Here is a 24201-nt window from a genome sequence, read left to right as displayed (position 1 = left end):
CTGTGACTAAACTCTGATATAATCAATGTACTGTGGATGTCGAAATATTTCGCAAGCTACTGTGAATCTCACATTATTGTGCAACAGATAATTACTGCTAAAAATCTAACATCTTGACTGAAACATTAGTAACTTAACCAGCTTCATTTTGGTTTTTAATGATTTTTTAATCATTATTTTTAAATGCTAATAATCATTTTTAACTGCTATTTTTAATTGAATTATTGTTTTATAGTAATAATTTTTTAATATTTAACTTTTGAATTATTGTTAAAACAAACTGCTTTTTAGAATTTACTTTAAAACAGCAAATTTCACAAATAATTACAAAGAAACTGAAATTTTGAAGTAGAAAAAAACTGAAATGTTTTTCTTGCTTTCTTTCTTAGTTTACATTCTGAACCCAATGCTATGCTAGTCTGATGAAATAATGGAAAAGAGAAATACTGTGGCTGACCAAACCAGTCAACATGGTGAAAGAGTGTGTTTTTGAAAGTCTTGTTTGCTTCATATTTTTGTGGAAACTGTGAATAGAAAGTTCAAAAGAACAGCATTTAAACAAAATAGAAATGTTTTGTAATATTATAGATGTCTTTACTGTCACCTTTGATGAATTTAATGCACCCTTGGTAAATGAAAGTATTAATTAAAATAAAATAAAATAAAATAAAAAATAAAATAAAATAAAATAAAATAAATAATAAAATAAAATAAAATAAAATAAAATAAAATAAAATAAATAATAAAAAAAAAATAAAATAATATTAATTAAAATAGAATATATTAAATTATATAATATATATATATTTTTTCTTTGTGTATTATTGTTGATTTAATTAATTATTAATTGCATAAAAGAAAGCAGTTCTAAGTAGTAAATCCTGCATTAATTCAGTATTGAAGTGTGCTTGTTTTGGAGAGCAGGAATAGCCCATGGTAAACACAGATGTCCTTACATTCCTCACGCGGTTCCCCTGCAGCGCAGTGACCGCCGCTCACTTCACCAAAGACATGAACGTGTGAATTTAGAGTGTGTTCAGTAGATTCCCAAAGAGCCTGAAGCTTTCAGCAGCCTGTTCACAGCTGTTGAAACATGGGATATCCCAGTGTCTAATGATAGCCACTGGAGCCGCACACACCAACACACACAGTCTTCACCCTCAACACAGCAGAAAGCACTACAGATGATAACAGTCTGATCTTCACCGTATAGCCTATCTGTTGTCATTTGTGTAACTGTGCACTGGATGATCCACCATAAGAACAGTGCTGATTCTGAATAAGTTGACGAGGCATTGCATGAGACTTCATGTGTGTGCTATTAATGCAGTCTAACTGAGTTAAACACATGGGAAAGCAAAGACAGCTTCACCCAACTGCTTCATCAAACACATATGATTGCCACGACTTCATGCAGATACTGCACATATATGCATAACTTCAATCAAATTATGTTTGTGATAATATTTTGTAATTAAAAAAAATGCTAAATCAATTTGTATGTATTTATTAGTATTTTGATGAGGTGTATTCACACACACTTCATCTAAATAAATGTTTTATTTATTTTTGTTTGTTTATTTTTCATTTATATATTATTAGTTTATATATAATTCTATAATCATTATTTTATATTTGGCTATTATTATTATCATTATCATCATTTGCATATTATTGCATGTTTTGTTTTAATATAAGTTTAATAATTGCATTATTACAATAAATATTATCACAATTAGTAGTTGTTTTATTACTTGTTAAATTATTTTATTGTAGTATTATATATTATTTAAATATTTAATGTTAAATATTTACATATTATATGTATGAATTTATTACCATGTATTGTTTGTATATTTTTATTCTAAAATTAACTATTAGAACCCATTATTATTGTATTGTAATATTTATTCAGGCCTAATTATATTCTTATATCTAAGGTAATTATATGTGACCCTGGTGCACAAAAGCAGTCTTAAGTCACTTGGGTATATTTGTAGCAATAGCCAAAAATACATTGTATGGGTCAAAATTATTGATTTTTCTTTAATGCCAAAAATCATTATTAAGTTATAGGTTATTAAGTAAAGATCATGTTCCATGAAGATATTTTATAAATTTCCTAACGTAAATATATCAAAACTTAATTTTTAATTAGTAATATGCATTGCTATGAACTTCATTGGGACAACTTTTTTTTTTGCACCCTTAGATTCCAGATTTTCAAATAGTTGTATCTCGGCCAAATATTGTCCTATCATAACAAATCATACATCAATTGAAAGTTTATTTTTTTTGTCTTTCAGATTCACACATATTAAAATGAAATGAAATTAAATATAATTACTTTTAGTATTTCATTCATACATAGGCTAAATATTATATTATATATTACCAGTAATATTTTATTACCATGCTTATATTATTTTTATAAATTAAATTAATTAAATATTAGCACTCATTATTATAATTGTTAATATTTTCTAAATTAATTGTGTGTGTGTGTGTGTGTGTGTGTGTGTGTGTGTGTGTGTGTGTGTGTGTGTGTGTGAACAAATAGCAGGCCTATCAAATTAAATGTTAGCACCAGTTATAATTATTTGTAAATTTTGGTTATTATGTCTTTGCAACAGTTGCATCATCTTTTCATAGTTTTATGCGCTTTTCCTAATCCATCTCTGTACTGTGGGTCAGTGAGCGAGCGCTGCGCGTGCTCGACTCACCTCGGGCTCGCGCAGCTCGTGCACTTGAGTTAAAAACTTCTCCGCGTGCGATTGCGGAGCGCGCACGAGACACGAAACATCGCCTCGCGGTAAATCACGGGCTTCTGCTCCCGTTCCCGAGTCAGAACCACCGTGAAACATGGACGACTTAGGTGAGTACGAGCCGCTTTGACGTTTGACATCGGATCATCGCGAAAGAATAAGTTTGACGCGACGCTAGAGCGCTGGATTGACGCTGTAGAAGCGGATGGAGCCGCTGCCAACGTCAGCGCGACTCGCGCCGCTGGACGCCTGTTTGAAGCTGCTCCCACGCGTTATATTCATGTATTCCAGCTGTTTTGGTGTTGTGTGTTGATGCTGCAGTGTTGCAGGACTCCGACTGATTCATTCTTTACAGCGGCTTCCCTTGATTAATACCAGACTCTTACTAGCGCAATGCCGCTTTGAGCTTTATATTTGTCCTTAAATGCAGAAGTGCAGAGCATTCTTTTGTTGCTGATTATTGTGCATAGTTCCCGTCTAGTTGTTTTTTATTGCAACTTCTGCAATGTGTCAACAAAACAACAATGTGTCATTTTACACCCAACATAAAAAAAACTTCACAAATAGGCTACGTACCTAAAACTTTCTGTTGGTTTTTATAGTGTGCATGTGATTGCATTGACTTTAATGGAGGAATCGGCACACATGGGTTTGCAGGACACTTTTATTTCAAAACTAGTAGTTGTTAATGTTGACAATTAACTAGTAGGGGTAGTGTACTGAGAGACAGTTGATCCCATAATCTTCAGCTTGATGTTGTAACTTGTTGACTTTGTTGCCCAAGGCAATGAGAAAATGAGCTGCAGCCTAATCTCGCTCATCTCAGTATTACTGCCTTGAGGCTGTTGAGTGGAGTTTTCATGAGTGACATGTTGTTTAGTAAAGTTATGTTCCAAGACGAATCGCGAGCATTTGTTTAGCTCAGAGAGTTTAGACATGAATGTGGGAGCAGGGTCAGAAATAAACCAGGACTGGCGGCTAAAATGCCAAAATTAAACTAACAAAATGGCCTTAGATACGGTGCATTCCTCTTTTTATTAGATATATTTGGTGACTCTTTTTGACTAATTTAATTACATTTTTTATCTAGGCTTGTCAAGTGTTGCCTTCAGTTTACTTTGTTAGAAATTAGTTTGAAAGGAACAAGTTTGACATTTACGGACGACAATGGAAAAATGCACTCATAAATGTAAAAGTTGCCATTGAAAATGAATATTGTCCGTTAAGTTCATTTCTGATGCTACGTGGGGAGTAAACCAGTTAATGTGTATTTAGTGTTGTACTTCAACTTTACACATCAGATTAAACTGTTGTATGTTAGAACAGTCTTGCATAAAGCATGCATATTGAGATTTTTATCGTAGCTAGAGGGAATGCTTGCAAGATGTCTTTATTGATGAAAGCTAGTGTTTACGTGCATTGATTTTTCTAGGTTTGTATAGATGCAACCTCAAATGCTTCACAAGCTCGATTTTGTGCCATTGTTGCATTCTGAAATGCATCAGAACGTACTTCATAACTCAACAGATGTAGCCTATGCATTGCGTTCTCAACATTTAGGCTGATGAAAAGTGTCCGATGCATTGATTAACATGACTATTCTGCTTTTTAACAGATTTTAAGATCTGCGCCACTGTCTTTTTTTAATCAACCAGAAATTTTCAGATCGAGGTTTTTACACAACCATGTTTTATTGCATGTAGATGTACTGTAGCTATTGTCTCATGTCCAGTGTGTTTCACTAGAGCAAGTTTGGGTGTCGTATTGCAACTAAAGAGTCTTGCATGAGCTAATCGTCATGTGATTTTAGACAGAAAGAATTCTTTTCATGAAATGAGTCAAGACGCTGGGCAAAGCTTCAGTCTTTAAACACACAAGCCTATATTTAGCAGTGATATGTGTCATCCTGACATCGCTTTAGTGTCCGTCTCGTCTGTTCTCTTACTGAACACAGGAGCTGGTCATCTCAAGTGACTTTTCATTGCTAGACTTTGCTGGAATTTGATTATACTTTTGGGTCATCCTCTGCCAAATCATCCAATTTTCAGAAACTTCTCTGTCAAAAATTTTGGGGTTTGTTAATGTGTAAAATTTAATAATTTACTCATGAAGCCACATTAAGATTCCAGTATCTCTGGAACTGAACCATATGGGGCCTAAAAATTAAGATACAGCAGCAAGAGAAAAGATTGTTAAGAGCCAGCATCCAAAATGATATTGAGATGTCTTTAATATTTCTTGAGTTACAAGCATTCAGACTTAAAGAAGTTTCCCCCTCTCCAATTTGGTTCCAAATCTAAGGTGAAAATGGTAATTTTGACCCACAAAACAGTGGATTACTCTGTAAATATACATCCATGACATATTTTGGTCATTATTTCGTCACTATTTTTGTTTTTCTATCTAATAATTTAGTTAGGTATGGTAATAACCAACATCCAAAAGGATATTACGATATATTTTTGAGTTACAAGCATTCAGTGCTTATTTCCATTTTTGAACTGTCACCATTGGCATTTAATGCAACAAGGATCGCTAAAGTCAATGGATTTTTCTAATAGACCTGACAATCTCTGTGTAGAAATAAAATAATGATACTGCCATCTTTCTAAAGTAATTTTCCCCTTCCTGCAATTTGGTTCCAAATCTCAGGTAAAAATTGTCATTTTGACCCACAAAATAGGGAATTACATCCATGACATTTAATATTTTGGCTTTCTTCTAGATTTTAATCTAATTCCAAAACCATTTCAAGTGGATCTCTGCACAAATATTCAACAGCAATGGAGGTGTGCGGATCTTACTTGTTGAATTCAATTGCTTTTGTTCTGTGCAAACTGTGCACAATAAGACCAAGAGTGTGCATGAAGAAAGTAATAAGTCTCCTGTTGACTTGACTTTCACTTTCACCTCATCTAATCAGGCTTGCTTCGACTGTGTCCTAAATGGTACACAAACAGTGGTGTCTTTCTCCTCGGCACTGAGATCACAGGTGTGAGCGTTTTTTTTTAGCCAGGCCTCTCCTGTAACCATAAGCATGCATTGTGGGCTGTGGAGGACCGCTTGAACCTAAAAAACCTTTGCAGTGTATTGTTCCCTGAGGCAGTTAATGTGATGTGCTTCAACAAACACATCTGTCTGTGTGCATCTCTTAATGTAGAGGAGTCTGATTCATCGCAGCTAATCAGATTACACTGCCGTTCAAATATTAGGAGTATTAAAGATTGTTTTTTTTGTTTTTTGAAAGTAGTATTATATGCTTAACAAGGCTGGATTTATTTGATAAAAAAATATGATTTGATATTAAAATTATTTTTGTTTGAATATATTTTAAAATGTAATTTATTCCTGCGATCAAAGATGGATTTTCAGCATTGTTACGCCAGTCTTCAGTGTCACATGATCGTTTAGAAATCAGCCTGATATCTGATTTGCCGCTCAAGAAACATTTCTTATAACTATCAATGTTGGCTGGAGTAATGATGCTGAAAATTCAGCTTTGATCACAGGTATAAATTACATTTTAACATATAGAAAACAGTTCTTTTAAGTTGTAAAAATGTTTCACAATATTACTGTTTTTACTTTATTCATGATTATGTTCTCAAATGTTTAAATGTTCTCAAACACTGAATATGTTTTTGTCCAGTAATTGGGTTAAAGAGTGAGCTGTCATTCAGTTTTAGTCCAAGCTAGATGGTAATAGTCTGTATGATCAAGGCCTGGATGTTTAACCTGGTCCACCGACTCCACCCTTGTGTGCACAAGATGGCATTTATCTAAATGATCTGGTGAGAATCAGAAAGGATTGTGTGTAATTAAGCATTCTTTTATGTCTGACCTAAACCATCTCAGATGCTCTGTGAGTTTGCTGATGTTTGTAGGGCTAAACTGTGGTTTGAACTCAAAACATGGAGAATGAGCACATTAGCACGCAACCGTTGAGTTTGCTGCATGCATTAAGATGCAACACTGCGGTATGGTGATGTGTTGTATGTGAGTCAAAGAAAGCTAACCTAAAAAAGAAAGTTCCTAATTTCTCACACTTAATCTGTGAAATACAAAATGAGATGTTTAGCAGAATGTCTAAGCATCTCATTTCCATATGATGAAAGTGCATGGGGATTTCTGAAAAGGACAAAATAAAAAACTTTTTGTTTTGTGAAGTGAAAATATTTACATGTATATATTTATATTATATAATTTAATATAAATGTATTTAATATATATACAAAATATTTGTTAAATATATGCATGCATGTGTGTGTATTTATATATACATAGGCCTAATAAATATACACAGTACGCACACATATATTATGTAAACAAAAACATTTATCTTGAATGCTATTAATCGTGATTAATCATTTGACAGTACTGGATTTTTTATCTAACAATTAAGACTTTTCTCACAAATGCGAGTTTATTTTGCACAATTATGACTTTCTTCACAATTCAGAGATTATAACTTGCAATTTGAGTTTTATTTATAATTTGCAATTCTAAGAAAAAGCGTTAGAATTACTGTTACAATTACAGTCACTGTTTTAAAGCAGACTAATGTTGATGTGTTGTTCTGGATGAGACTGTATGAACTTCCCTTGGTGACTGTTAGTCACATTGCAAACACTCTCGCGACGGTTCCTTTTCTGGGAAAGAGCGTTTGGTTGTGATGTGTAAACACTGAGTGTTTGGTGAATGGTGAAACACTCCAACTTGAACACACACACACACACACACACACACACACACACACACACACACACACACACACACAGAGGCTTCATGGTAAAATGCACAGTTCCAAACTGTGACGTATTTGTATGTGTTATGGTGAGAGAATGTGATCATTTTATCTTCCTCGTATAGCTTTATTCTGTGTTTTTGTGCTGTGAATGACTTTCAGACTCAGATTAACTTGAATTTATTAGAGCATCACCTATTTGCAAGGCATCCTATTCAACACTTAGCTGACTACTTTCTCACAGCTGAAAGCTTATCTTGTCTTGTTGTGAATACCACATTCTGTGTTGTGATAAACAGTAGGTTTTGTGTTTGAGATGCCTTACTGAGCAGTTAAGTCTTTTTATCAATTTCTCATTTGATACATTTATTATTTTAAGTAATGTTGTAAGGCAAGATAGATTAAGTAGAAAAAAAAATACATTAGTACATTATTTATTGAAAAGTAAAAATATATGTGTATATTTATTGTTTTTTCTCCTTAAATGTATATATTTTTTTCCTGTAATATTATATAGATTATTTTCCCTTAAAATATTTTATTTTCTCTTTACATATTTATTCATTATATTATTTATTTGTTATATTTAGTATATTTGTTTTCTCCTTTTTATGTGTGTTTTTTTATAATATTTTAAGAAGAAAAATAAATATAATGTTAAAGGAGTAAAAATAAATATGAGGGGAAAATAAATAAAAAATTTTTTATTTTGTTTCTCAAATATTATATATATTTTTCTCCTTTCAATATTATATATTTCTTTCTTTCTTTCTCTCTCTCTCTCTCTCTCTCTCTCTCTCTCTCTCTATCTCTCTCTCTCTCTCTCTCTCTCTCTCTCTCTCTATATATATATATATATATATATATATGGTGAGTGTGATTTCACCAAGTACAACATGTTCCTGGATCAACATCATTGTTGATCCTGGAAGAACATTACAATCAACCAATCAGAATTGAGATATAACTTTTCAGTCATACAATCAGGGCTAGGTTCTTCCTCACCCTTGTTAATCAGCTATCATTTCCCACTGATTTTAAGAATAAATTATGGGTAGGGTTAGGTTTAGGGGTAGGGATTGGGTTAAGTCTATATTTTTGGACAATAATGTTGATCCAGGATCATCAAAAGGTGTTGATCCAGGAACATGTCTTACTTGGTAAAATCACGACGACCCTCTCTCTCTCTCTATATATATATTCTTAAATATTGTAAATACGTTCTTATTTATTTTTTCTTGTTAAAAGGTTTATTTTTATGTTGTGTTGAACACATGCTGTATAGTTTGTGGCAATAGTATGCTCTGGTCTGTGCTAAATATAGTTGGAAATGCTTTCTTTAGAGAACAAATATCGCCATTCCTGTTTTTTCCATGTAGTTGTTTTTTCCAGATGACCAAGTGACTGCATTTCAATGAGTCATTCGTCATTTAAACCGGTTCAAAAGAAATGAAATGCATCTCATCAGCATACAGCACAACCGACATGCAAATGTTGGATATCTCTGTTAACCTAGTTAGATAAATTTACACGCCTCTGTCAAGTCCTTCTCTCAGGATAATTACTGGGCTACTCTGTAAATGCTTTCTATGCCCAGAATTGGCTTTGCATTTTCCCTGACTTTAATCTAAGTGATGCATGTGACATGATGATCAGAGATGTTCTGCACGAGTCTAAACAGGCCAAAGCATCTGAGGAATTCCCAGCACACCTTTCTGCCCATCAGATATAGAGACAGAGGGATGGGGAGGGCGAGAAAGCTCATGGGAGAACGGCTGGATGCAGGAATGTTAAGTAGAGACTTGCACATTTATTCTCCTGTTCCGTCTTTGTGCTTTTCTCGTTGACCGTACAGTAACTCTCAGGTCACATGTCTGTATGCGTGATGCTGAATGTGTCTTGTCTGATCTGTAGGTTTAGGCTTTGAATCCCAGGCATATTGTGACCAAGGCTGGGTAGCATGTGCTTAACCACTTACAAATTCTTTACGTTATTTCCTTGGATCCCATAGGTTGCAGTCGGAGATAGTTTGGGCCTGAGCTCTTGTTTTCTCTGGAACAGTAACTACTTCACATGTTCTTTGACTTCCTATCTAATGATTTTATTTTATTTTTTTATTTTGTGTTTAGTTTAGTTTTTGTTTTTGTTTGTTTTGTTTATTTATATTATGTATTTTATTTTTGTTTTGTACTTTTTATTTTGTTTTGTCATTAATCTTTTTCTTTTCTTTTATATTTTGTATTTATTTAGTACTTTTTTATTTTATTTTATTTTATTTTATTTCAATTTATTTTATGAGAAAATGAGGAAATTAAGAAAATGTTTAAGTTTCCATTAACCAACATTGCTAAAGAATTCCTTTTTAGGAGTGAAAATCACAATCACAGTGGCCAGTAACAACTTAGTCATGTTTTTAGATAAGTCAGAAGAGCTGTGTTGTTGTCTGCCGATGTTCAGCATGGATCTTTTGTTCTTCGACTCGGAGTCACTGCCTGTCTGTGTGTGTTCACTTCCTCCGTATGACCACATACGTTATGACTTCACATCTGTGTCATCAGCTGCATTTCTTCATCATGGGTTTCTGGTTAATTTCAAGATCTTTTCCACAAGTAACACAAATGTACTGTAGCCTGCAGCAGATTCTTCTCATGAGAAGGCTATCATTTTAGATTAACTGTGACTTATACTGTAACTCTCAGTTTATTAATGAGATGGTCCGCTAGTATAAATAGCAGTTTGATAATGATACCGGACTGTCGCTCTCTCTTTCTGTCTGTGTGTTTGACTCAGAGCTGGTAATTGGTCCCATATGGCGTCTCTCTGACAGAATCATAATTAAAAAACATACAGCCTTAAATATAGAGGAGCCAGAGGACACGATCTCTATCGAGGAACAGCACTTTTAAGTAATTAACAGGCCAACGTTGAATGTTTGCTCAATTGGAGTATCTGAGAATATATTTTTTAGAGGTCGACCGATGTATCGGTTTTGCCGATTAATCGGCACTGATAGTTGATTGCGGGAACAATCGGTTATCGGCAAAAATCCATGCCGATAGTTTTCTGGGATGTGTCCATTGCTGGAGCGGCTGAGAAGGGTCTGTTTTCATTATACAGTGCGAGAATGGCTTCTGTCATCTCTCTAAATGAGGACGTAAACACATGAACAACATCTCCAGAACTGCTCTGAGAGAGCTTTCATGAGCTTCTGACTGTTTGATTTGAGGAAAACTAGCCTCATATCACATACACAGAACAGTAAAGGTATTCATGGCAACCCGTCAAAATAAAAGTCTGGTCTATTTTTCAGTGGAATGTATATAGCCTACTACTACTACTACTAAAATGAAACGAACATTATTTTTTAAGGAATAATCACACATTTCTTCCATGTTTTAATTTTAATAGTAAATCCCCTTTGTTTGCCAATAAAAGTTTGCTTAATTTTCAGTAATTAAAAGAGAAATGAAATTAATGGTTCATGACTTTATTTGATAACCAGAATTTTTTTAATACTCAACACAGAATTTTTGAGGGGGAAAAATCATAAGGCTTCTTTAAGAAAAAAATGAATAAATTAAGTTGTTTTATGGATTCAGATAATTAGACATGATAAAACACAGAATTTTGTAACAATAAAAAATATGGTTTATTTGTTAAACTTTTATTAAATTTATGTGAAAATGTATAAGTTTCATGGTTTTAATTAATTAGACTTGCTTTTTGATTAATAAACTTTATTAAAATGTTAAATATTATTATAACTATTAAAATTTTATATAATATAAAAATAGATAAATATGCATACTGTATATATGTGTGTGTGTGTGTGTGTGTGTGTGAATTAAATTAACATCTTATAATGTCAATATAATACACAGATTGTGAATGGAAGCATCAGTTTTTTTTATAAGCATCTTCAACATTCTGCTTCATGTCTGTTTTGGTGTTTTTGTGTGATTCCCTGACAGTCTTTTTGTTGCCTCACTACGTTTGCTCTGTTGTGATGGAAAAACAGATTGTGACATTTCCTCGCTGTGTAATCAAGATACTCGCCCTCATTCTTGCAAGGTGTCACATGTCAAGAACAGAATGCTCAAGAATTTTGGGTTATTAATGTTTTACTCCCTCTGCTCTATCAGGTTTTACAGCATGGGATGTATTTCATTGACTCTCCATGGCAGGTTTAAGACTGGAGGCTCTTATTTTAGCGTGGGGGTCTTGGGTCTCCCTCCTTGGCTCAACCACCCCGGTGCTCTCAAACCTATGAAGGTCAGGACTTTGGAGTCGAGAACTCTATATTTCACTCTGAGAAATGACCAACATCAGACTCTTTAGTTTTGATCTGTGTGTGCAGATTGAGTTTCTTGTAGTGTAGACTGGAGTGAGTTGTAGGAGTCATTTTTAAGGTGTTTCCTGCACTTCTACTTGTTGACCAGAAGGAGACGTACAAGTATACATGTGAATGGAGATAGATGGATTATGAAATAGGCAATAATAACGAGCCCTCAAGGCAAAGAAATAGCAGTTTGTATTTCCAGCTTTGTATATTGATTTAATGACATATGGCGTATGAATTTGGTGGACTGTGAAATGATGTGTAATAAAATAGTTCCGGTTTCTATTATTCATCATTTTATGCAATGCATAGTCACTGTTTTCCACTTATAATCCCAGTCCATTGAGTGATTCCTTCTCTTCTTACCACTGTTTGAATGTTTTAAATGTTAAACAAGAGATGTTCACTGTTTACAGACGTTCGTGCCAGAGGAGGTTGTGTCAGCGTGAAGTTATGCTACAGTTATATTTGCATTGGCAGTGCACTTCAGTGTAACTTGCCAAAATATAAGTTACTCAATACAGATGGTCAAAGCTGGTCAGCAGGCTGGTTTTAGAGAGGTTTTGGCCACTTCCTTAACTGGTCAGCCTGGGAGACCAGCAAAACCAGCTACTTCCAGCTTAAACCAGCTAAGACCAGCCAACCAGCTTAGATGAAGAAAGATGAAGAAGAAGAATTTTTTTCATGTGCAGTTGGACTATTTAACAGTAGCGATGTAGAAATACTATAGAAATTTTTCTTTATCGCTTTTAAGTAGTACTGCGCTCTGTATATGTGTGGATATATATACCGTAATACAGAAAAATATCTGTTAATAGATGCTTTATATCATGGCCAGGATTTGTATCATGCTACCGTACAGCCCTACATCATAATAATGTTGCCAAAACTAAAAATCATTAAGTTGTTTGGTTAACAAGCTCGCTTAGCAATAGCATAGAGCCAACTGGTTAAAGAAGTCATAAAATGCTTTTTTAGATCTTTATATTATATATCTGGAGGTTATGTTTATAAAAGTGATCATTTTCTATCCTTATTTTGACTCTGTCACAAATGCTTAATTTCAAGGGACATTACATCTTTTTCTCTACAGCATGCGTGTGTTTTGATGCTCGAGATGGTAATAGAGTCGTAAATGTTGGAGGCCGAGTCTCAAACTAAAATGTACCAATGCAAACACAACCATTGCTTCTAAGGACAAAATACTTACTTGACAAAATACAAGATGTTTAGAAAAACTGACTGCATGTTAATTTATTTAATTATTTTCAGAAAATCAGAAGGATCAGTAAATTTTAGGCTGTGTCCACCAAAGCAGTTTTTACCTAGGCTACCATATTTTTTCAATTGTTTTCAATGGGAGCAATGCATTTTTAAAACGGCAGGGTTGTGATGAGTCGTGAGCATTTATTTGACACGGAGCGCTGTGCGTTCATCACTTTTCATTGAAGAATGTCCAAGTTTGGGTGGGTAAAACGCAGAGCTCGTCACTGTTAGTTTTTGGTCAGCTAACCAATCACAGTGGAGGAGGGCGGGACTAAAACTACACCGACCAACCGTCACACCCTGCTTGTACTACGACTGAACAACAATGGTGAATTGACTATCGCTTGTCTCCAAATATTCATTTCTTTACCAGATGGAATTCCTGGACTGCCTCGATATTATGAAAAATGATGTTTGAAGAAACATTTCAGTCACAATGCATCCGCTATATCACAGCAACCATATCACAGCATCTCAACTGAAAAGAAGCGCTCTCAAGCGCTTATTCTCATATTCTAGTAGTTGGAAGTATAGCTATCCAAGCCGTAAGCTTTCTTTTTGTAAAAGTAATAAGTTGAAAGTTGATTTTTTTTTTTAAACCGTTGTATTCAATTCATTCCTTACGGTTTCTTTACTTGGTCTTAAAAATGTAACTTTTTATAAATCCTGCAGAAACCTTGATGACTGGCCCTTATTGGCTTGATTTGTACAGATGATAACTGATTTAAGTGGGCTGTCCCTCTTCTGAAGCCGGGCAGAACTCGTCTGATGAGTTTTCAGTGATAAACGATGTTTAAATAAGTGGCATCCTGTAAAGTCTTTTAAAGGAATAACGGTCCTCTGCTCGCTCTTTTTCAGAATAATTTTCTTCCTAGATAATGTCTGGGAATGTTTAACCCCGTAGTATTTTTTGTAGACCCTAAAACGTGGTCATATATGGGTTTGCATAGTGTCCATAGCTTATGTAAGCAAATCCCCCTGAGAGAAAGTGTTATCTAGCGAGCTGCTGGCTGTATACATAAACGAGCCCAGTGGAATGTTTTGAATGCTTTGGAACGGGAACGACCCTTCCTTTCCTCATCCCACTCCAGACTTTTCCGGATCCTGTGCTCAATTTCTTCGGGTGTGGTTCCTTTTTTGTTCCTCGATGGATGGAGAAACTTCATCAGCATTAGCTGTAGAGGAGATCGACAAGGATTTTTGGGAATTCGATATGCAGGATTTCACACCAGAAGCGGGACGGGCCCAAGAGCCGACGTATGATGCCGATATGTCAGCTTCGCCAGAGAAGACGTCACCAGATTCAGCCGATTTCGTACCTCTGTCAGCTTCGGTAGCAGATGCTGTGGATGATATGTTAGATTTGCAGGCGATTTCTGATTCTGTTTTAGTTTCGGCTTTAGAAATGGATTCAGTCACTCCATCCGTACAAGTCTCCTCATTAACATCTGCTCCTGACCCACATCCAGCCCCAGATTCAGCTGCGTTTAAGCCGTCAGACACACATGCCGCTCTGGGAACGACCGGCACAACTGATTCAGACGGGACATACATGATCCCCGACCCGGAGTGGGTGACAGGGGGAGGTAGGATTGGCTCTTATTGTCTCTGAGTTAGGTTAATGCGTGTATTTTAGTTCCCAGAATCTTTGTTAGCACATATGTTTACAGATATGGCTGACTGGTCTGTGGGTTTTCATTCTGACACTGTCATTTTTGAGGTTTTGCTCCTTTGTGATGAGGATCAGAATCAGAATTAGCTTTATCCGCAAAGTATGTGCAAACACACAAGGAATTTGTTGTGTTTTTTAAGGAGCTCTTGGTACATACATGCATACACAGCTGACATGACAACAGAAACATTTACATTAGTAAGACTTAGTAATAAATACTAATGGATGGACATGAGTAACTGAGTACTCAGAAGTTACAGACAATTGACTGTAAAAAAAAAAAAGGGGGGGTAATAATTATATGATTTTTACCAACAAAAAAAAGTTCAGCGGTTTCAATTTTTGCTTCGTTTATTAGTGGCATGATCATATACAGTTGATAGAAAAAAGGAAGAATATATACAGTTATGCTTCCATTTTCTATTTATAGTTTTTGTTACTCATATACAGCAGTAACTTGTGGCCTAATTTGGCAGCAAGCAAAGACAAAGGTGTTTTTGAGGCTTTTATTCTTTAGAATTGGCTTATATTAAGATGTTTATCAGAAAATAGTCCCCATGGTCATAAAACTTGGAAAGATTTGGACTTTTAAGAATTTGGATCTCCAACCATGCATGTTTCAGTGACTAGAAATTGTCACTAATCCAGTAATCATATTTTTTGCTTAAAAAAAGTGATACAGCCTTTTTTTTGTCAAATGATTTGATATGATGCCTAATGCTATATGATGCCAAATATAAAAATTCCATCATAATTCATCCACCGTTAAGTTGTTCCAAATCTTATGAATTTCTTTCTTCTGCTGAACACACACACAAAACATGTTTTGAAGAATGTGTGTAACCAAACAGTTCTTGGTCTCCATTGACTTCCATAGCATCGTAAAGTCAACTGTTTGGTTACCCATGTTCTTCAGAATACCCTCTTTTATGTTTAACAGAAGAAAGAAGCTGGTTTAGTAAAGGATGACAGTATTTAAAAATGGACTATCATTTTTTTTTTCAGTGTGAGGAAGAGTGATTGCAATAATCAGTGTAATGGATGTAGATAGAGAAACAGTAGAGAGGACTGGAGAAAGAGCGAGAGAGAAATATGAGTTAATGTTTCCTTTGCCACTCCCTCATCAGGCCGAGTGCTGAACACAGTCAAGATATGATCAGATTCATGTCTCAATGTCTTGCAGTCCTTGCTGTTGTAAATAATGTTCACATTTATTTGGCAGACGACATAATCGTGATCCTAAAGTTATCTGGCTTGACCAGATTAGTGACCTGTACACAGCTGCAGGCAGGTTATATACTGCAGCATTTTTAGTATCTGGAATGTGGAGGGGAAGTTAAAGTTAGCACCTGTCGAAAAACAGAAGCCCGCCCTTCCCTCGAAGGACTCCACAGTCACTGCTACTGAACGCAGAAGAGTTTACGATACTTGTCCTGTCTCAAACTGCTCCGTGTTCCTTGTCCTCTCTCTTCTCCTCTTCTGTCTAGATCGTTCTTTCTCTCTTTGATATTCCATCCTTATCCTATCTGTTTTTTCCACTCTTTGTCGTAGCTCCTCCTGTCTGAGATAAAGTGCGAAGGTAAAGACACCGAGCTCAGCAGGGCGTTTCTGTCTGTCCCGCTCACAGTGTAAGTAACCAGCTTCACTCCGTTCCTGTTATTTGCCTTTAACTGGTTGTTTCTTCTTTGGGATTGTGGCCTTCATGTGTTTGTGGCTGTAATGGTGATTTTGTTGGTGACCAAAGTTGACCTGCTTACACAAGTTGCTTGTTGAGTTTGATGATTTTGTTGCACTCGTCTTGTGTGAGTTAGGATTGTTTAACATGTATAATAGAAGATGAACCTAACGCCTAACGTCTGGATTATCATTATCTCTACACTGGACATGATTGGTGTGTCGAAAAGCATCAAAAATGACCATCAAATCAAATCCCAAACACTGACAACCGATGCTTCATATGACAGACACCTTATGTGCTTTATGTTTATAAATTAATTCTCTCTGAACTTTGTGTTATGTATTTTCAAATAATATGCTCTGAATATAAGCATTATATATTTTTGGATTGATTTACTCTGGATTTTATGATATATATATATATATATATATATATATATATATATATATATATATATATATATATATATATATATATATTATATATATATATATATATATATTATATATATAATATTTGTTAATTTATTTGCTCTGAACGTTATGTGTTATATTTAGGAATAATTATATGAATGGATTTTTATGATAAATTTATGGATTTATTTGCTCTGAATTTTGTGTGTTATACTGTATTTATTAATTAATTAATTAATCAATCTTCTCTATATTTTATGAGTTATATGTTTAAAAAGTAATTTGGGTTGAAGTTTATGCATTTTATATTTATGGATTAATTTATAAATTCCTCTGAATTTTAGTAGCTATGAATTAATATTTATAGCTAATAAAATTAATTCATGAATTAATATTTCTTGCTCACTGATTTAAATATATATATTTTTTATTCTAAACATATGCACACATTATATATAAAATTGTTTTGCTATTCTGCAAAAAGTCCTTTTTTATATCCATCAGTTTTAGAATTTCATTAGTATTATTATTTATCGTATCATGGCTCACTGGTTCAGTTTGACAAATATATTAAGGTGACATGTCGCTTTGCTTCTGTCATGCTGCAATGTGACATCAATCACTTCCTGTGTACACACGGCTTGACACGCTCTGTAGCAAAGATTATGATGCAACCGAGATCTAAAAGAGCCTTATCATAGTAGTAATTACTAAATGATGGACTTTTAGACCAGAGATGTTGACAGTCACTTACAAGCTTTCATAGTAGTGTGTGGATTGTGTAAGTGCTTTCTGTTCTATTCCTGCGCTTATGGATTTTGAATATTGATTTTATGTGTGCATTTAGAGGTGTGTCCATTTATGCACATGCATTTTGCGCTTTACGTCCTGCTGAATCTATCCCTGTAGGCATGTTGTTTCAGAGCAGTCTTTACATGTGAGGTTATCGCTCTCACCACACCCCCTGCAGTGATTTCACCATCCTGATCAGTGATTTGTGGCGCAAAAAAACAACCATCCCTGAGAGTCAAACCAATGTTTCAGTTGTTCTGTTTTTTACAGATGCTCTTCTCGCGGATTTGGAGAACACAGCCTCCCACATTTCCAAACAAGCTGTTTTTCTGCCAGAAGAGACGCCATATTCCTACCCCACAGGAAGTGACTCATATCAGGATGTGTCCTCCCCACCTCGAGTAGCCTCTCCTCCTGCTCAAACACTGAATGGATCTTGGGTAGAAAAGCCAGAATCGAAGCACTCATCAACCCAGGTAAAAGGCACCTTTACTTCCTGTAGGGTTTCTTAAATCCCCAGAGCTGTCTGCTTGTCTTTATACGAGTCTGCTCGGTTATCCTTTAACCTTATGACAAATACCAGAAGCCGGCCTGTTCCACTTTCTGTTGTGCCCTCGAGCAAAGCACTTCATCTCCAGTTGCTCCAGAGACTTTAAGTACTGTAGGTTCAACATATTCAGGGTTTCTCGAATGGGGCCATATTATACATATTTGTAGCATCTAAGTTCACTTTCAATGTAAAAACAGTGATAATTTAGTTTTTCACAACCACCTTCCACTCTGGCAGTGACCGAGAGAATGAATCTGACTGTTTTCGCGGCTGCACCTTTAAGATGGTTCGATTAGGTGCTCTGAGGAAGGCTGTGTGAAGCCGTAATGCACTGGCCAACCGTTTTATAATTAAATAGCCCAGTTTATTATATGCTTTTCAGCTTTTAGGTATGTGACTGCATTGGAGTAGTACATTGTTCAATTTGATTTGATTAATGTCTGTTATAATTAACACATCAGGGTGGGTTAAGTTGCTCAATATCGAAAATGCTTTGATAAGTGAATATAGGTGGTCATATTTTAATGTGTTTGTAGTTTAATTTCTTTAAATATTCTGTGAAAGGCATCAGGTGTTTTTGATAGCTGTCACACTGAATACATTTGGGTATTTAAATGTATGTTTTTTGCTCTACTGGATTATATATAGAGTCCAAATCAAAATACAGGAATTATTTAAAGACATAGTTCACCCCAAAATAAATGTTCTGTCATTACATATCAGTCCCATCCGAATTTCACTTTTGGTGACTTTTTGAAATCAACATGACTGTTGCATTTGTGACAGTAGCTGTTATTTCTATTATTATGATACCATGTTTACCATATTACATGTGACTCTAGATGCACAATAGTCATGCATGACAGGGAAAAAAAAATGCAGGAAGCTTGTTTAGTTATTTTTTGTGGCTTATTGCAATTTAACAAGTCTTTATTAACATTAAAGCACTGCCCATGCTTTTTCTCATTCATGCATGTTTCTTTATCAGACTAACATTTAGAAGTAGTGCTTTTAGTGTTATAATTGAAAATGATTTTGTGGTTAAATGGCAAATTATGCCGTATCGCAAAAAAATGCATTGTGGTCCATATTCCAAAAAGTGGATGGACTGATACATTGATCCTCATGCAAAAAAAAAAAAAAACCTCTTGTAATTCCAAAAGTCTATGCTGTTGTTTTTGTCATAGCACACAAAAGGTTACATTTTCATCCAAACCCTTGTTACACAAAGTTAACAAAAATTTATTAATTTGAGAGACTACATAAAGTGGTGCCTTGAGACCCCAGATGTACAGTGTCAAAACTTTTTTGTTTCATAATGTTTACCCATTTTGGCTATTTCTGCTCTTCTCAAAGTGCTTAGTTAAAGTAAAACAACTTTATTTTTTTCTTTCCTCAAGTTTTTCAGCTCAGCTCCCAAAAGTGCCAGTCCTCGTGTGTCACAGTCTGAAGACGAGCACGTCTATAGTTTCCCTAACAAGCAGAAGACTACTGACTCCCCCACCGCCATCATGAGCTCATCACTGGGCAGTAACCTGTCAGAGCTGGACCGTCTGCTGCTGGAGCTCAACGCCGTCCAGCACAGCACACCAGCCTTCCCTACTGAAGGTGAGCGCTTCAAACCTCAGGGTTAATAGGTTGCTAAAGCTCTACAAATATCATGTGCACATCTTTGACAGTATATAAAATCCAATAGATGTTTTTCCATTTGTTTTTTTTTTACAGAGACCTACCCACCCAAACCAGCCAGCAACGCCCACCGCTATGTCCCAGAAAATGGCGTCTCATCAGTAGTGAAAGCACCTTCTTCTATGATAGAGAAACCCAAACGCAGTGCACCCGGACAGGGGATAGATGATGTCAGACCCAGTATGGAGAGCTTGCTTAATGAGTTGGAGGGCTCCGTGCCGGCCTCTGCGTAAGCTAGCACACTACTGAAAATATTTATATATTTATTTTTCAGAATTATGATTTTTTTTTCACATTTTTAAAAAGAAGCCTAGTTTGCTCACCAAGGCTGCATTTATTTGATTAAAAAATCAATAAAAAAGTAATATTGTTACCATTTAAAAAGTCTTCTGTTTTCTATATAAAATATAGTTTATTCCTGTGAATTTTCAGCATCATTACTCCAGTCTTCAGTGTCACATGATCCTTTGGAAATCATTCTAATATGCTGATTTGCTGCTCTGTTATTATTGGTGCTTAATTGTTAATAATCATTCTTAATATTATAAGTTACTAACAATTATTAACAAAAAATGTTTTCAACATTGACAATAATAAGAAACGTTTCTTATTATCAATAATCAGCATATTAGAATGATTTCCAAAGGATCATGTGACACTGAAGACTGGAGTAATGATGCTGAAAATTCACAGGAATAAACTATATTTTTGCAGAAAATTCAGCTTTGATTACAGAAAGAAATTATGAAAAATATATTCAAATAGTTAAAAATAATATTTAACAAGGTTACTGTTTTATTGTATTTTTGATCAAATAAATACACCTTTGATGAGCATAAGAGACCTTTTTTTAAAAAAAAGTAATTTATTCCAAACTTCTTAGAGTATATTTTATTAATATTTAATATTTTTATTTAATAATTTTAATATTTAATATTTATTTTACCACTTTTAATGAGTAGGAATATTCTTTAAAATATTATTTTAATATTTCTGTCGGAAATTTTATTTTGTTGGTATTTTATTTTTTTTATTATTTTAATATTTCTGTCGGAACCCAGATTTTCCTTGAGATTTTATTTTTAAGTTTAAATTAAACTTTGAAACCCAGATTTTCCTTGTGGTCTTTTGGACTTTTTTTTATTTATCATTTTAATTTTGTGACATTAATAGACCCGCCCCTGCAGTGCCAGTGGTTTCGGAGTTGAGAGAAGTTCAGGAGGAGACCCCCACCCAGCACCAGGCCAGAATCTCCGCCTCCTCAGCGACACGAGAACTCGACGAACTCATGGCCTCACTGTCTGACTTTAAAGTTCAGAGCAATGTAAGTCTTGGAGACAGAGAGAAAAATGACATTACTTTTCTTGTTTCCTTCAAACAATCTCCCTAAACAGTGATTCATTGCTTTGCTAATTAATTGAATTTATAAATTAAATGTTTATATATATATTTATATATATATATATATATATATATATATATATATATATATATATATATATATATATATATATATATATATATATATATATATATATATATTAAAAGCCACTCTGATGGAATATTTTGTGTGTTTGAAATAGACAAGTGTTTAATTAGCTAAATTATTTTGTAGTGCTTATGTAATTCTTATTGGCAAATAATCTGCCTTTAAGCTTTACAAGGGCAGTTTTAATGAGTTGTCATTGGGTTTTGCATTTGTATCAGCTGTGTTGTGATTTATCATGCATGTGAGTGCTGATAATGATAATCAGATAGTAAACAGTAGATTATTATCATTCAAGGCCTTTAAAATGAATAAGGGGTTTATATGCCTGTATGAGGGCATGCTCTTGTGGGTGCATTAGGAAGGTCTTGTTAGCATATCTATCTTGGATGTGAGCCACACTGCGGTCGAAAAGAGAGAATCTGGAATGCTGTTGTTGTGTTGTCATGTTATATCTGGGAATCCGGGTGATTATATTTGCCTTTAGGTTGGTAAACCAACTTATATTTTGTTACAATGACTAAATAAACCAAACATGTTGAGATATAATGCATTACATTAGGCCACTGGTTTTTCTGCATTGTTTTCGTATTTTAGAGTAAGATAATGAATCAGACTGAATGTTGTCACATTGCCTCCTCTTTTGCATGTCATTCCTTAATGTTTCTACTCAAATGATTTCCTCACTTTCTTTTTATTGTTGTTGTTGTCGTCTTGCTGTTGGTTGTCTAGTCTAGCTCTGTGTCAGTTAAGGAGGACTCATTATCCACTAAAGGGTCAGAACTTCCCAATCTTGTGGTGACTGAGAACCTCACATTCCCTTCAATCCCAGAAGCAGAGGTATCTGACCACAGTGTTCCTCCCCAGCCTTCCCCAAATTGCGCACCACTTTTACAGGAACTACATATTGTTGAGGAATCGACAACTGTTGCTCCACTATCCAACTCCATGATGCTTTGCACTTCCTCTAAGCCCTATTCGGAGAAACTCCTGGTAGTTTCCAGTGCAAAGAGTCCAGCCCCTGAGTCTTGTTTATCACCTGAACCATCTGCAAAAACCTCAAACCTTCCGGCATTAAGTTTACACAAACGTGAAGTCATTTCGACAAAGACCGTCGATCCGAAAATCTCAAGTCCCTTTTCAGTCACCAAAAAAAGTCCACCTATGGTACCAAAGGCCTCCTCACCAGTTATAACTCCAAGGATATCTAAAAGCCCCAGTCCTCCACAGGTTATCAAGAGCTCAAATCGAATTGTCGATGTGAAAAGTCCTAGTCCTATAACAACTGTTAAAACCTCTACTCCAGTTGTGGTAAGAAAGAGCCCAAGCCTCATTACAGCTGTTAGAGCAACCAAAAGTCCAATCCCTGGGACCCTTGCCAAGAGCCCAAGTCCCGAGCCAGGAATTACTAGCAAGAGTCCGGTGCCAACTACCATTTCACTGCCCGCTCCTCCAGTTTCAACCCTAACATTAACTCCGAAGGCTTCCAAAGAGAAACCTGAGAGCTTTGAACTGGGCATATTGGGAATAAGTCTTCCTTGCCCCAAGCCTCTTCTTGAGGAAGCTCTGGACAAGCTGTTGACGTCCAGTCTTTCTCAACCAGAGCCGGTAAAACTGGGTGAAGGAACTCCTGCCTCATTAGAGGTGAACGATGACATTCTGGCATGTTTTCATCAATCGACGCCATCAGGTGGCCTTAAAGATGTCACTTGGATGGACGACCCCTTAAACTCTACATCGTTCCCTGAGGAGTCAGATGTTTCGCTGGACCTTCCACTTCTCCAGCCATCAGCAGTTGAAAGGCTTTCCGCTTCTGGACAAGTATGAGGCACACCGACTCTGTCAGACTGTCTCCAATTTGCACCCCTAAATTTAGCGAGCATGAGCGAGAAGCATGCTGAACCACGTACGGCTGTTTATGCTTTCTCAAATACATGGGCCTGGTCCTTGGGCCAAGAGGCCTGTTGATACCCAATCTGAACCTTTCCATCCTGCTCAGATAGAAGCACCCACCATTAGCAAGTTAAATATGCCTCTCAAAAACCTGATACGCATGTGCAGATGTCACTTAGTGCTCCTAAAATTGGAGGGATAGCCATTTAATTAGGTTTCTGTTGCATTGCTTTGAATCACATGCTTTTGGAAAGGTGGAGAATTGAGTAATACAAAGTATGTGTGGTGCATGAAACGGATATGATTCTGTGGAAGGAGTCTTTGTGATGTTCAAATGCAAGCCCTGACGTGCTTCCTCCATGAAGTGTATGGCGCTAAATAGACAACAAGGCTAGGCTTGCTTGTTTCTTTGCAGTTCTGTAGTGGAGTTTCATTGTGCAATTGCATTCCATCTTCACTTCTTTGCCATTTCTTCAGGGCACTTGATGCAGGAGATGTTCTGCAAAGTGGTTATTTACTGATTCCATAGTCTGATGGTTTTGCATGATGCAAATTGTTTGCATTTGCTAAAGGTGATGTGTGAAGTCTAAGGAATTTTTCTCAATGCATTAAAATCATGCAGATTCATATGCAATGATCTTGAAATAAAACTTTTCAATCATATGTTGCTTATGCTTTAATTGCAATTCGATAATGTACAATATCTGGGCAAAATCTGTTGCATCTGAACTTATCTAAACGTTTTCTGAACTGCTTTAAGTTTTCCAAGTAACTGATATGATTATAGTGTAAACCAGCGATACATCTGGGATTATGAACACGATATTGCGTAGCTTTTCAGTGATCTACGACTCTGTGTATTAAATGCCACTCCATCTGAAAGCATGTGATAGAGATTTACTAATAATCACAAA

At 35.4% G+C, this 24201-nt stretch overlaps 1 protein-coding gene across 5 annotated transcripts in view; it reads left to right on the top strand.

The window, feature by feature from the left end:
* The first annotated feature begins 2717 nt into the window (after positions 1 to 2717).
* The window catches only part of LOC109095202 (paxillin-like), a 36685-nt gene continuing 15201 nt past the window's right edge, over positions 2718 to 24201 (top strand). The window contains exons 1-7 of one of the 5 annotated variants that reach the window (XM_042723194.1): positions 2720 to 2875; positions 16338 to 16414; positions 17940 to 18145; positions 19620 to 19827; positions 19945 to 20137; positions 21082 to 21232; positions 22127 to 23215. In XM_042723194.1, coding sequence (XP_042579128.1) covers positions 19731 to 19827; positions 19945 to 20137; positions 21082 to 21232; positions 22127 to 23215 — 1530 coding nt within the window. In that variant the 5' untranslated portion in view covers positions 2720 to 2875; positions 16338 to 16414; positions 17940 to 18145; positions 19620 to 19730. Of the gene's footprint in view, positions 2876 to 13992; positions 14701 to 16337; positions 16415 to 17939; positions 18146 to 19619; positions 19828 to 19944; positions 20138 to 21081; positions 21233 to 22126; positions 23216 to 24201 lie in introns of those variants that run through there. The other 4 variants (XM_042723192.1, XM_042723191.1, XM_042723193.1 and 1 more) reach the window with 4 other exon arrangements.

Source organism: Cyprinus carpio, chromosome B5, assembly GCF_018340385.1.
Source record: "Cyprinus carpio isolate SPL01 chromosome B5, ASM1834038v1, whole genome shotgun sequence".
In the NCBI taxonomy this organism is placed as follows: Eukaryota; Metazoa; Chordata; class Actinopteri; order Cypriniformes; family Cyprinidae; genus Cyprinus; species Cyprinus carpio.
This window is presented reverse-complemented; position numbering and strand designations above follow the sequence as displayed.